Source organism: Mizuhopecten yessoensis, unplaced genomic scaffold (assembly GCF_002113885.1).
Source record: "Mizuhopecten yessoensis strain PY_sf001 unplaced genomic scaffold, ASM211388v2 scaffold716343, whole genome shotgun sequence".
Classification (NCBI taxonomy): Eukaryota; Metazoa; Mollusca; class Bivalvia; order Pectinida; family Pectinidae; genus Mizuhopecten; species Mizuhopecten yessoensis.
The window spans coordinates 99,634-116,007 of record NW_018480069.1 but is presented as its reverse complement, the minus strand read 5'-3'; the positions used below and the strand labels follow the sequence as shown (position 1 = coordinate 116,007).

The 16,374-nt window shown below is 34.2% G+C and overlaps 1 protein-coding gene across 1 annotated transcript; it reads right to left on the bottom strand.

Annotated features, from left to right (window-relative positions):
* Positions 1-3,737: 3,737 nt before the first annotated feature.
* On the bottom strand, positions 3,738-15,533 carry LOC110443379 (prolyl 4-hydroxylase subunit alpha-1-like). Its single transcript, XM_021487557.1, has 6 exons — positions 15,453-15,533; positions 11,468-11,521; positions 6,012-6,083; positions 5,435-5,503; positions 4,634-4,730; positions 3,738-3,901 (listed from the first exon to the last, which is right to left on the bottom strand). The coding sequence occupies exons 1-6, from the start codon at positions 15,528-15,530 to the stop codon at positions 3,822-3,824; spliced, it is 450 nt and encodes a 149-aa protein (XP_021343232.1). The 5' UTR covers positions 15,531-15,533; the 3' UTR covers positions 3,738-3,821.
* Between the last annotated feature and the right edge of the window lie 841 nt (positions 15,534-16,374).

Here is a 16,374-nt window from a genome sequence, read left to right as displayed (position 1 = left end):
AACTGCATACATTGTATGTGTATTGAAGGCATGGATGCTTTCGATATATTTCTGTCCCATTGGGTTTAACATAAATGAATACATTTTAGCAAACGTACAATAACTAAAAGGAATTTTCCACGTACCCATATTATATCGGCCAGAAAATTCATAAACACCAGCTTAGTTTTTTTCAGTGATACAACGATAACATTGTCACTGTAAATATAGACAATTAAATTTAGTTTTTTGGTTTGTATTTTCTATTTTGGCAGTGCAGATTTGCTGAAAACAATACAGAAATTTGGATGAGGCCATGAAACCATGAATCTCCCTTCAATCCTTCTAATGATCTAATTAGTACATTTTCCATAAAGACGAATAACACATATGCTTGTCCTTCAGGGAAGCGTATTGATTCCACTTCCGTGAAAGCGCAATTCAAATAATTTTGTTTAACACCAACAACCCAGGTGGAGTATAAAATGGTCTTGGGTGGATGTAGCCGTATCTGTGCTGTATCATAATAATAATAATAATAATATACAACATTTATATAGCGCCCTATATAATTTGTAAAATTACTCTAAAACACTTTACAACATATGAATAATAGTAATGGTTATAATTGTGAAAACAAAAAACAAAGGCTTACAATCACTTTCATACATTTAAGCAAGCAATGTACACATAATTGAACAAATAAAAGGGTGGTATTTTCATGACGTCTTTGCAAGGATTCTAAAACGCAGACGTGATGAGGTGAGTTTTTATGTCCCTCTTGAACTTGGCCAGGGTATTTGACTTTCTAATAGCAAATGGTAAGCTATTCCACAACGTAGCCGAAACCCTCCCAAGGCATCTGTTTCCGTAGGTCAAAGTTCGAGATTTTGGGACACACAACAAAGATTCTGACTCTGACCGCATCCAATTGAGGTGGCACTATAAACAGAACACATTACATCTTCAACTCACACGCGGGCAAACTCACATAGGGAGATGTTAGCCAGCTGGTGGCATAGGGCTAGCAGTTAGCGCCTGGTAAGGCAGCTCCAGCGAATTCCTCATAATTGTATTGATTATTTTATATGCTAATTGTATTGATTGGTTAAAAATTGCATATCTATGTACTGTAATGCGCTTTAGAGTGGCTTATTCTAGCTATAGAGGGCGCTATATCAAATGTTCTATATCATTATGATTAAGGTCATCAATACATCAGAAAATAGTTGTCACGAAGAAGAGTTCCATTTAGAATTTTATTTGAGTAATTTCCCCTTTCAAGTAATATACTTTTCAATGTTCATGTTATCCATAATATGGCACTCTTTTCGATGCTACGCATTTTAAATTCCTGAATAAAAACAACGGCAAAGCTTTGGATTTGCATTGCTAAAATCCTTTCAATACTAACTGGAATTTCGAACAACTATAATACTGTAAAATGCAAAGTAACATGTGATTTTTATTAAATACCACTTTTAAAAATATTTCACATAGTAACATTGGTAATAATATAAGATAAATATTGTTGGTACCTTCTACTTAAATCATGACTTACCGTCATTGTATTGTCGCATAGTGTTCACTTTCTGATTTTGTTGGGGTTTTTCGTGTACATGTTAATAAACACTCATCACAATAAAAAGTCATATCACAAATTACTATCTAATGTGATCTTTCACACGTATTGTTTTGATCAAAATAATGCCATGGAATTTTCCACATCGCTCTATCAATAATAATTAAAACTATCAAATACCAGGTTTCATCGGCTTCATTTCTCGCAAAACAGGCGTTTACTAACCGATTCGGATACGTGTCCCGTGTTGGATGGTTCCTATTCAACACGAATGCACTGTCTCCTAAACGTTTCAAATGTAAACAAAACGGAATTCCTAAGCCTATGCAAAACCAACGATTCGCTTATTGAATTAACAATTCAGTACTTGTTTGATCCGGAAAATCTCAACCAAAATGGCGGCCCTTACATGTCTATCAGAGAGCGCCGCCTAGCGGGCGGAACTAAATGGTATTAAGGAAGGTAATCTTGTGTATGGAATGTTGAAGAGCAGAGTTAAAAAAAGCGAAATTTGATTAATTGTTGTCGTTTAGCGAGGTTCAAATTTAATATTGAGATGACACAAACTTGCGGCTATTATTGCAAATACGTTCTTGGATATCCGGCGACGAACATCTATTACGTTAGGCACAATGTCCCACATTTCAACGACCTTGTCACTGTATTATGGTTGTCTTAAATGTAGATAGATCATATGTTTCAAGCACAGAAACAAAACAAAAACAGCTATATCCCTTATCAATAAAACGCGCTTACAGTTTGCGAGTTCGCATACATAACACGTGATAACTGTTTGAAATAGCTGCCGATATATTACATGTATATCAACAACCACAAACCCTTTTTTTGTCTTTTTTTTTGTAATAGGATGTTTTGTATTGCTTAGTTGAAAAAAAAATCCATCCAAAGATATTATTACAATACCATGATGTTTTTTTAAAAAATGGGGGTTTGATAGATTTTTAAAATCAATTTTCAGATTTGCAAACGACCATGGTTCACATCCAGAGACAATGACACTCACTCTTGGTTTAAATTTGAAAATCGAAATTGTCTATTATCATTAACCAAAGACTCAGGCAAAAAAGTAAGCAATATTTCCCTTTTTTGTATCTTTTTAACTTGGATCTTGATCGTATGGATCGTTGGCCTATATTTTGGTTCAAATGCACTTTTTTTAAATTTCCAAATACGGAATAACATTTATAACGTGTCCTGAGATACTGAAGGCAGATATTTTGTTGTCGCTCTAACGAAGCTTGTTTCCTATTCTTCTCGAATTGATTATTATTGTAGAGAGTGTAGCTTGGTGTATTATATAAACAATTCGAATTGATCGGTTTACTATTTTTTTCTTTGTCTTCATCATGTCTTAAAAGCAAGTCATGCTATTTTGTTATTTTTGCGCTGTTAAGTTTTATCTCCTAAAAAAGCTTATCGACTAGCATTTGTATGCAGTGGTAATATAAAAAAAAAACTTGATATGGTAATACAACAGTAGATCTCCCTCAAAAAAAGTAAATAATAGCACGTGCACCGAAAGGTTACACCTGCAAGCATGTGCTTCCATAAATCAGGTGTTTATTAACCAAATACAGCATCAATCGTTGTGTCTCCGTCTAATTCGGGAAAATATGTAGGTCACCAATGTTTAAACATACCGTACAGTCGTCTTTGATTGAGCTGTTTTATTCCTCTCATGCGACGCCGTTCTGAAGTTACCTCCCTTCTTGTCATATCCGATGATAATACCGAAGACATTTTTTTGTGATTTATTAATACATCACTTATGTATTTACTGGGCTTTGTTAAACTATATCTGTGTAACACAATTTTTGCTGGCTAACAAATGGTATATCACCTTCAAATTCGGACAAAACCTCAGGTGATATTCCGTGGCGTTGGATATATATATCTATATCAATTTTATGCAGCAAGCTTATTCTTTAATCCTGGAACATGTACTAGAGTATTGAATAATCGCACGAGGCTTTGCCACTTTATGAATAAATGAATATTATGATGTTGAAATGTTTTTGCAAAAAAATTGTGAAGATGTAGAAAACTTGTAAATAGCATTCAACATGTTGAAAAACATGTGTTAAACAATAAAATTATTGATACAAAAATTTACGAAAATATTAAAATACGAAGTACATTCATACTTTTTATTGTCCTTAATTATTTATAAAACAAATTAAAGTATGTGTTCCTGTCGAATAGATACAAAGCTGGTGACACATACATCGTGGATGACACATCAGAAATGCTCCGCCATAGGATGTGTTTTACATGGTTTCCGGAATTCTTGGCCGCGTTCACGAATCCACTTAGTTGTCACTGTGAATGAAACATTAAAATAATAAAAGGCTATAATGTAATAACCACGGCGGCCAAAGGTCTAAGATTATAAATGTTTAGATAGGTACAATATAACAGCTTCGAAGAACACAATAGAGGAGAGGACCATCCTATATGCATGATGGGAAAAAAACAAGAAATGTAAGAACTTCTCAACATAAAGCTAGAAAAACATTTGTAAACAGCAAAACGAAATGTAAATATTTACTTTGATTGCAGTAAAAAACTACTATTTTACATGTGGCCTTCCACAATAAATGTAAAAGAAGTTTCACCAATAGCAGTATTTACAATCAGAAAGCTAAACGCCTAGGGAATAATTATGTACTTACATGTATTTATACGATATACCAATTGTTCATGCACTGTACCATCATGTTTCAACTTGGTTAGACTCCTTGTAACTGTTCCCACTTTTAAAAATGGTTTGCCCTTCCCTGCCACATCGTCTCTATCGGGATCTTTTGTAAAATATTCTTGTTCCTTGTTCGATATGGATATTGACGTTTTTGTTGTGTTTATTAATTTGCCTTATTCCGCTGTCACGACAGGGTTAATTATGATTCTGTTAACACTAAATAACGGTTAACCTCTTATTTTATTTCGTTGTTTTTAAAGGGGGGTAAGACCAGAAATTAATATTATTTGAAATATATATATGATTTTAAACACAGGAAATATGCAGATGAAATGTTATTTGCACTAGCTTACCCCATTTTGTACCAAATAGCACCGGGCATGATGCGTGTTGCGTTCGATAGTCAACTTCACCGCTCGGCAGCAGATTGTACCAGAAAACGGCAGACCCCTGGAGTATAAACCAACAATAACATCGGGGAAGGGGGCATAACCGGGATATACTTTATTACCGAATGCTTCTAGAGAATTTAACTCTGAGAGGATTCATACCCTTACTTATCTTGGGTGAATTTGAAAATTTAATATACGTGTACATTATTTATTTTTATATTATTGACAGTAAATTTATAGTAAAAACAAGGTAAAAGTAACCTACAAAGCGAATATGTAACCATGAGCACATTAACAGCGTATGCTTATAATGAATACACTTACAATCATAGTCAATTGTGTGTAGCGTATCTTATTTGGCCTAACTACCACATTAATAAGGCATGGGTAATGGTGTTAAGTCAAGATATATTTTTTATTGAATGTTACGTCTATAAGGAAAACATGTGAACATCTTTGATCAGATCATAATTGATGTATTTTAAAGGAGTGTATATTTGTTCAAATAATAGGTACAAGAAATTATGGTGATATAATTCACCAGCGATTACAATCACGTGAAGATTGATTTTAATAAAGTTTTACACGATTACGTAAAGATGTTTTTAACCTAAGCATGTATTATAAAAAAAAAGGCCGAAATATATTAAACTCCATGGTAAAATATCAGTCAATATGTAGAACAAACACGTAAAAGTAGTATCGCAATAGGATTCCTATAACCCGTGTAAGGATTGTCCTTTATTTGAACAGTGTACTTACTTTGATTGGGAGTATCCTTATATTGAGTTTAGGGAAGACTGTAGCACCTCCTGCTTCTACAGTGTTCAGCTAAATAGATAACGACAAAGTCTCGTTAACGATAGTAACATAATTATAACAAAATATTGTATAATGACGTCACAACACAGTGATGAGCTAAATAAAACATTATATACTTTAGGACCGTCGAACCTACGTATTCAGCAAAACATATAATACAATGATGTCACCGTCGGTGGCTACATGGAATATATATAATTGTCATAAAGCAATGTAGTGTAATTCTACATTGCTAAGCTAAATAGGACGCCTTGTTTGGTGACGTAATTTTTTTTTTTTACACAATATGATGTGAGGGCATCCCAGTGCAAAGAAATACAAATGTCACAAAACACCAGCAATGATTCTGACGTCACATACATTGCTACTTGTACAAAACTATTACTATAAGAGCAGCTATCAGTGTAACACGTCAACAATTGTACCTCTATTGTGTGCTACTACTTAATTACTTCCTATCATTACTCCAGTAAACAAATAAAATCCATTCAACATATGTTTGTCAACAACTACTTACATAAAACATCCATGTAGCTATTCTGTCTTCATGTTTATAGCTCCCGTCTTCAATCTCCGTCCTGTTTCGCATCTGTCCAATTACAAACCTTATATACTACATGTAGTACATTGTTACCAATCTATCCTGGTCAACAGAAGGTGAAACAGTGTTCATCTTTACTGTTGTATGGGGTGGAGGTTATATATACACATAGCTGAAGTATTTTATGATAGAGCTGTTTGGAAAATAATAACGAGAAATACGACAAATTGAAGTACCTATATGAAATGCAGAAAGCCGAACAAAGTTGGTCTGCTGGATAACCGATTAACTTGGAAGTGAAGCGGACTTAAAACCAATCTGGCAATCAATCAATCGATCAATCAATCAATCAATCGAACAAAGCAACAGTTTTACTGCACCATATGTCAATTTCATCCATTAAGCTCTAATCATTGAAAATTAAGATAACATGAATGCAAAATCCAGTGTTAAAGTGATACAAACATATTAAGCATACAGCAAAGGAATCGTGGCTATAACAAACTTTATATCGTTACAAACTCACGACTCTTTCCTACACCACAGCTGTAGNGGGGGGGGGGGGGGGGGGGGGGGGGGGGGGGGGGGGGGTTAAAAAACTAAAACTAAAACACGCCCCAAAATCGGACAACGCCATTTTATCTGCAGAATGATAATACAGCACTCACTCACAGCATCTGTTCAAAGGGGGTGACTCTGGCGAGGTCATAAGAGTCCTAGTGCCGCGGGAGAAGGCTAGATGAACGCCTGAAGTCAGGTAGAGCTAGTCAAGAGTAGGCGGAAGACCTCTGGTTATCCAAGTGTTTAACATGTGATACATCAAAGCTTTATAAATCGATATATCAAATATGGTTGAGTTTTGTCAGGCATTAGCCGGAGTCTAAGGCAAACATTATTTAACGCCGTGTGCCTTCTTGTCAAGACTAGCCCTATTTCGTAAAACTCTCAATTAATTGGAATGTTTTCTTTCTCAATTATATCACACATGTTATATGATCCTATATAGTATGACCCCGTCTTAAAATTCGTTAACACTAGATACACAATCGTTACGCCATTGACGCCTCCTTGTTTTCTGAAGGATCTAATTAATAATACAATTAAGCAATAAACCAGTTCAAAACTATGTTTATGTAAGCATAGTATTGTTATTAGACCACAATAATATATGAGTTTGATAGAACCGTTGTCGAATAACATCTTATATGATGTACTGTATATGTCAATGATGGTAAAAGTCATGACTTTTGTCAGCAATCTTTTAACCAGTTCTATCTTTAATGAGAATTGAATATTCTTTAAAGTTTCATTAGTCTGAACACATTGTTAAGTCAACGTTCTAGCTTTTACTTTAATCGGAGTGTCTATCCGATGCTTTGTGCTATTAAAGAAACGATAACGGCTATCATAGCTTTATTCCTAGTGTTAAATCATAATAACGGCTATCATAGCTTTATTCCTCGTGTTAAATCACGATAACGGCTATCATACCTTTATGCCTAGTGTTTAATCACAATAACGGCTATCATACCTTTATGCCTAGTGTTTAATCACAATAACGGCTATCATAACTTTATTCCTAGTGTTAAATCACAATAACGACTATCCTAGCTTTATGCCTAGTGTTAAATCACAATAACGGCTATCATAGCTTTATACCTAGTGTTAAATCATAATAACGGCTATCATAGCTTTATTCCTCGTGTTAAATCACAGTAACGGCTATCATAGCTTTATTCCTCGTGTTAAACCACACTAACGGCTATCATAGCTTTATTCCTCGTGTTAAACCACACTAACGGCTATCATAGCTTTATGCCTAGTGTTTAATCACAATAACGGCTATCCTAGCTTTAAGCCTAGTGTCAAATCACAATAACGGCTATCAGAGCTTTATACCTAGTGTTACTAGTGTTAAATCACAATAAAGGCTATCATAGCTTTATACCTAGTGTTAAATCACAATAACGGCTATCCTAGCTTTATGCCTAGTGTCAAATCACAATAACGGCTATCATAGCTTTATTCCTCGTGTTAAATCATAATAACGGCTATCCTAGCTTTATGCCTAGCGTCAAATCACAATAACGGCTATCCTAGCTTTATGCCTAGCGTCAAATCACAATAACGGCTATCCTAGCTTTATACCTAGTGTTAAATCATAATAACGGCTATCATAGCTTTATTCTTAGTGTTAAATCACACTAACGGCTATCATAACTTTATTCCTTGTGTTAAATCACGATAACGGCTATTATAGCTTTATCACAATAACGGCTATCATAGCTTTGTACCTAGTGTTAAATCACGATAAAGGCTATCATAACTTTATTCTTAGGGTTAAATCACAATAACGGCTATCCTAGCTTTATACCTAGTGTTAAATCACGATAACTGCTATCATAGCTTTATACCTAGTGTTCAATCACAATAACGGCTATCATAGCTTTGTACCTAGTGTTAAATCACGATAACTGCTATCATAGCTTTATACCTAGTGGTAAATCATAATAACGGCTATCATAGCTTATTCCTCGTGTTAAATCATAATAACGGCTATCATAGCTTTATTCCTCGTGTTGAATCATAATAACGGCTATCATAGCTTTATTCCTAGTGTTAAATCACGATAAAGGATATCATAGCTTTATAACAATAACGGCTATCATAGCTTTATTCCTCGTGTTAAATAACAATAACGGCTATCATAGCTTTATTCATCGTGTTAAATCACAATAACGGCTATAATAGCTTTATACCTAGTGTTAAATCACAATAGCGGCTATCATAGCTTTATACCTAGTGGTAAATCACAATAACGGCTATCATAGCTTTATACCTAGTGTTAAATCACGATAACGGCTATCATAACTTTATTCTTAGTGTTAAATCACAATAACGGCTATCATAACTTTATTCCTAGTGTTAAATCACGATAACGGCTATCATAGCTTTATCACAATAACGGCTATCATAGCTTTATTCCTAGTGTTAAATCACAATAACGGCTATCATAACTTTATTCTTAGTGTTAAATCACGATAACGGCTATCATAACTTTATTCCTAGTGTTAAATCATAATAACAGCTATCATAGCTTTATACCTAGTGTTAAATCACAAATATGGCTATCCTAGCTTTATGCCTAGTGTTAAATCACAATAACGGCTATCATAGCTTTATTCCTCGTGTTAAATCACGATAACGGCTATCATAGCTTTATACCTAGTGTTAAATCATAATAACGGCTATCATAGCTTTATTCCTAGTGTTAAATCACAATAACGGCTATCATAGCTTTATACCTAATGTTAAATCACAATAACGGCTATCATAGCTTTATACCTAGTGTTAAATCATAATAACGGCTATCCTAGCTTTATACCTAGTGTTAAATCACAATAACGCCTATCATAGCTTTATACCTAGTGTTAAATCACAATAACGGCTATCCTAGCTTTATACCTAGTGTTTAATCACAATAACGGCTACCCTAGCTTTATTCCTCGTGATAAATCATAATAACAGCTATCATAGCTTTATACCAAGTGTTAAATCACAATAAAGCATATCATAGCTTTATACCAAGTGTTAAATCACAATAACGGCTATCCTAGCTATATACCTAGTGTTAAATAACGATAACGGCTATCATAGCTTTATCCCTAGTGTTAAATCACGATAACGGCTATCATAGCTTTATACCTAGTGCTAAATCACAAATATGGCTATCCTAGCTTTATACCTAGTGTTAAATCACAATAACGGCTATCATAGCTTTATACCTAGTGTTAAATCACGATAACGCCTATCATAGCTTTATACCTAGTGTTAAATCACAATAACGCCTATCATAGCTTTATACCTAGTGTTAAATCACAATAACGTCTATCATAGCTTTATACCTAGTGTTAAAGCACAATAACGGCTATCATAGCTTTATACCTAGTGCTAAATCACAAATATGGCTATCCTAGCTTTATACCTAGTGTTAAATCGCAATAACGGCTATCATAGCTTTATTCCCCGTGTTAAATCATAATAACAGCTATCATAGCTTTATACCTACTGTTAAATCACGATAACGGCTATCATAGCTGTATTCCCAGTGTTAAATCATAATAACGGCTATCATAGCTTTATGCCTAGTGTTAAATCACAATAACGGCTATCATAGCGTTATTCCTAGTGTTAAATCACAAGGGCACTTTAGCTAACGATTGTATGTAATACTATTTGAATTGGACATAAAGCCAAGCAACCTAATCCAGAAAGTCAACCAGAATAATGAATGCTACGTTACTGCTATAACGTTTGTCTCCGCCTAGCATGAATTATGTAGTGTGCCAAAACATATACTCACATCTAGTGCATCTAGTGTTAAATCACAATAACGGCTATCCTAGCTTTATTCCTCGTGTTAAATCATAATAACAGCTATCATAACTTTATACCTAGTGTTAAATCACAATAACGCCTATCATAGCTTTATACCTAGTGTTAAATCACGATATCGGCTATCATAGCTTTATACCTAGTGCTAAATCACAAATATGGCTATCCTAGCTTTATACCTAGTGTTAAATCACAATAACGTCTATCATAGCTTTATACCTAGTGTTAAATCATAATAACGGCTATCATAGCTGTATTCCTAGTGTTAAATCATAATAACGGCTATCATAGCTTTATACCTAGTGCTAAATCACAAATATGGCTATCCTAGCTTTATACCTAGTGTTAAATCGCAATAACGGCTATCATAGCTTTATTCCCCGTGTTAAATCATAATAACAGCTATCATAGCTTTATACCTACTGTTAAATCACGATAACGGCTATCATAGCTTTATACCTAGTGCTAAATCACAAATATGGCTATCCTAGCTTTATACCTAGTGTTAAATCACAATAACGCCTATCATAGCTTTATACCTAGTGTTAAATAACGATAACGGCTATCATAGCTTTATACCTAGTGCTAAATCACAAATATGGCTATCCTAGCTTTATACCTAGTGTTTAATCACAATAACGGCTATCATAGCTTTATACCTAGTGCTAAATCACAAATATGGCTATCCTAGCTTTATACCTAGTGTTAAATCGCAATAACGGCTATCATAGCTTTATTCCCCGTGTTAAATCATAATAACAGCTATCATAGCTTTATACCTACTGTTAAATCACGATAACGGCTATCATAGCTTTATACCTAGACTTAAATCACAATAACGGCTATCATAGCTTTATTCCTAGTGTTAAATCACAAGGGCATTTTAGCTAACGATTGTATGTAATACTATTTGAATTGGACATAAAGCCAAGCAAACTAATCCAGAAAGTCAAACAGAATAATGAATGCTACGTTACTGCTATAACGTTTGTCTCCGCCTAGCATGAATTATGTAGTGTGCCAAAACATATACTCACATCTAGTGCATCATAGTGAAATGAATAATGTCCTCCAATACCGTAGTTCACCACCTAGGAGTAGATAATAATTATTAGATTGTTAACTGTCCATATGACACAAAAATACTATTACTCGTGCACTGTCCGAGCCTCAAACTCACGACCTACAGCACCAAATCGCCAAGCCTGGAAATATCCATGCATCCTTCCGTTATACGACCTGTTTATATAAAAATGAATGCATATAAATTGAAATAGTGTAAAATGTGGCATCAATTTAAACTATAAAATAAGTCCCACTGTCTCATTGTCGAATTATTTTGTATGATAATATATTTTTGAGATAACATCAATTTTAATGAAATATCAAAAATACCCTTGTAAATTGCGCAAAAGAAATTCAACATTTCAAGGAGCAGACGTTCATGTATTAATTAAAGAAAAAATCAAAATGTCTCAGTTTAAACAAAGTGAGAGCTAAACTTAATTTCTATCCAATCAAGTAAAATGAAAATACTGAGCGATGTGTATGAAATATATCACAGCTGTGTTGATAGTTAAATGGTTTTGTAAGTGAGTATATGATGGAGTCAACCCAGCTGTAGGGGTGTCAGGGGGAAAGACATCGAATTAAAATCACTTCATGGAATGTTAATCGTGGATTGGAACATAAATAAGTCGACCTGGGTTTTATTGACGTCATTTCCGGTTCCGATATATTTTTTTCTTTCTGAATGCTGGGTCAGTCATGGTAGTAACTTAAACTGTAGTTTCCTCCATGATGATTGCGACATCTTGTCGTACCCTCGTAAAAAAGCGGAGACCTTGTTTTCTTAAATAATAAGAAAATTGATGTTTCTGTCTTGACGCACTTCTGTTGGTTAAAATCAGGCAATTCGCTGCGGCTGATATTTACATTTGTTTTTCTTATATACCACACGTCAACAATGTATACTACACTTTGTACGAATACGATGTTTTCGATGTCATTGCAAATGATGTGGGGTTTTTCTCACAGTTAGGTACCGTCATTGTTGCAGGTGATCTAAATAGTAGAATTGGAAATTCAGTTGACTTCATAGAGTCAGATACATGTACCGTGCCTAAGTCAACTGTCAATATGCTCTTAAATATTTTTGTATACGACAATGATACTGGTATGTCTAATCGTTTATCTGATGATGGTATTGTTAACACTTTTGGTCGTAAACTGTTACAATTGTGTAAAAGTACCGGCCTTTGGGTATGCAATGGTAGATCGCCTGGTGATAACACGGGTAAATTTACTTTCTGCAATCATTTGGGGATAGGTGTAATTGATTATGTTCTCATACAAAAAGATTTCTTTGGTACGATCACTGAATTTAATGTGCGTGATTTTAATGAATGGTCTGACCATACGCCAATTAATTTTCAATTTAATATAACATTTAGTCCAATTGAAGTACATGCAAGTGGTGATGCTCTTGTTTAAATACATATAAATGGAACGCTGATGGAGAAGCTCAAATGAATAGTAATTTAGATGAGAACATTAATTTATTACACAATATTGTTAATGACATGCAGTCCTCTGTTGGCTCAGTAGATCACGGTATTGATCTTTTTACATCTGTTATAAATGAAATATTTAGCCCATGTTGTCAATCTTTTTCTACTCCACCATCTGACAGTAAATTAAAATGTCGTGCCCATAAACCCTGGTTTTATTCCGATAGAACCCCTGTCAACAGGTTGTCTCTTGTCGAATCCAAGCGTAAGAACGTAAATATTTTAGATCAGAAGGAGACCGTTTAAGTTTGTTACGCAGAAAAAATCCTAAACTTTTTTTTTCAATATTTTAAGAAAAAGTCGAACTGTCCCACAAACCATTTGAATCTTGGAGACTTTTTCGAACATTTTAAAGCTGTAATTAGTGGCGATGATGCTACAGATATACTCCAAATGTTTCAGACTACAACAATTCACAGGTTTATGACGAATTAGAATCTCCTATAACAGATAAGGAAGTATAATGAGTGTTTCAAAACGTGCTAAATTAGGTAAAGCTGCTGGAATTGATAACGCTCTTAATGAATCTTTTGTCAAACATAAGGAGACATTTGTTCCCATTCTCTCAAAACTGTTTAGTGTTATTTTTATGGGCGTCTTTAATTTTCCTTCAGTATGGTTCAATGGTATCATTAACCCTTTGTTCAAAAAAAGCCTGCTAGATTGCTCTAAGGAGTACAACATCGTCTCCGATGCCCAATTCGGATTTAAACCTGGTTTTGGAACCAATGATGCTATTTTTGCTTTACATGGTATAATTAAGAAAGTACTTTCTCATAATCGTAAGCTTTTCTGCTGTTTTGTTGACTATCGTAAGGCCTTCGATAGTGTGATAGAAATACATTATTTTTGAAACTTTTTCATAATGGAATCAGAGGAAAATTATTAAATATTTTGAAATCTTTATATGAAGGTTTAAAATCCTGTGTTAGATATAAGTGTGAATTGTCTGAATGTTTTTCGTGCTCACGAAGCTTGATGCAAGGGGAGGGGTTATCTCCCTTCCTTTACTCCATGTATGTGAATGATTTTGAAAATGAACTTATCAATACTTCTTGCGACGCTTTATTCTTAAGAGATATTTCTCTGTTTCTTCTTATGTATGCAGATGATACTGTCCTTTTCTCATAATTTTCCTCTGGCTTGCAGAAAATGTTAGACTCCTTAAAACAATAAAGCGGCAATTGATAGTCAATATGGGGGAAAAAAATGTTGTATTTCGTAATGGCGGAAGATTACGAGCCGGCGATTTGTTTTACTTTAATGGCAATGAAATAGAAATTGTTGATAGATTTAACTACCTTGGTGTACTGCTCAGCTTTAATGGTACGTTTACAAAAACTCAAGTTACTATTGCTGAACAAGGTCGTAAATGTATGTATAATGCGTTAAGAATTTGTAACAATTTGTCCCTCAACGTAGAATCTAAACTTAAAGTTTTTGATGTCTATGTTTCCTCCATTCTTAATTACGGTTGCCAAACATGGGGTTTCAATGTTGCGGACGAAGTGGAAAAAGTGCATGTTGATTTTCTTTTAAATAATTCTGAATGTAAAAAACAGTACGCCATCTCTCATGGTATATTCGGTTGATATTCGTAAGAAGTTCATTAAAAAGTATTACTGGAGCCGCCCATCTTCATATAAGCTTGTCCAGCTGCTATATGTAGGTAACGAAAAGAGCTGTGTAATCTAGGAAAGTATCTGCAATTAAGTTGGTAAGAATGGTCTAGATTCCAACCAAAGGTTATTGTGTTTTCACTCACTCTGATCGATAGCACCGAGTACTTGTTTATCTCCAGGTTTACACATATTGTGTTGTCCATCCCCTGACTACACCACTGTATACAAATTGTGTGCCTGTTTTTTTGTTTTTGTAATGAACATATTCTTTATTGAGCCCCGGTTGATATTATGCTAAGAAAATGTTGTCAACTCATCTGTTTTCCGATAGTCACAGTACACTTAGGTAAGGTAATTATACAAGAGCTGTCCATCGTCCGATAATTTATTTATCTTGTACTTTATAATAATTTTAAGCATTATGCTGTCCATTTATAGGTACTATATATATATGCGATGTACAAGATTATGCTTCGTTAACGATGTTATAATTATTTGGTATTTTATATCACTGATGTATCAATTATACGTTGTTGTGTATTCTTATGAGCCGTGAGGCTTCAAGTTGAATAAACAAACAAAAAATACAGTAGTCGACTGTTATGTGTGTAGTGCCCCGCGGATATTAGGTCTACCAAAAACAGCACCGTCCTAGTGGTAAATTAAACAATGGTAAACTATTACAAAGTTATTTATAATATTACGTACAGGAACGTTTACTTAGACTAACATTGTATAATTTCTAATATGGTTTCCATCGTCACTTCCGTAAACATGACCCGAATGAGTGATGTTATGCTAAGATTCTATAAACATTTCCAAAGTCTTACCTGGAATTTTTCTGTTGTTTTCACTTCCTTTCGAAAGATCGTATCCAGTCCTGTTATAAGTTCTATCCTCTTTTCCATTTTCAAGCAAATTTCCATTGTGTTTGACACAAACGCACTGTTTCCAAATGTAGAAAATAGAAAGGAAAACACGAAAATGTGTTTTTATAGATAAATACAAGTGCATGCTTATTTAGGTATCCTTCCTTGGTTAAGGTGTATAACTAAACTGTACGTAAATCTAACAGTTCGGGCAACGACAACATCATAACGACAACATCATAGACAACATCATAGACAACATCATAACGACAACATCATAATGACAAAACGACAACATCATAACGACAACATCATAACGACAACATCACAACGACAACATCATAATGACAACATCACAACGACAACATCATAACGACAAAATCATACACGACAACATCATAACGACAACATCATAGGCAACATCATAACGACAACATCATAACGACAACATCATAAACAACATAATAACGACAACATCATAGACAACATCATACACAACATCATAGACAACATCATAACAACATCATAACGACAACATCATAACGACAAAACGACAACATCATAACGACAACATCATAACGACAACATTATAACGACAACATCATAACGACAATATCACAACGACAACATCATAACGACAACATCACAACGACAACATTATAANTATACCTAGTGTTAAATCACAATAACGGCTATCATAGCTTTATTCCTCGTGTTAAATCACGATAACGGCTATCATAACTTTATTCCTCGTGTTAAATCACGATAACGGCTATCATAGCTGTATTCCTAGTGTTAAATCATAATAACGGCTATCATAGCTTTATACCTAGTGTTAAATCATAATAACGGCTATCATAGCTGTATTCCTAGTGTTAAATCA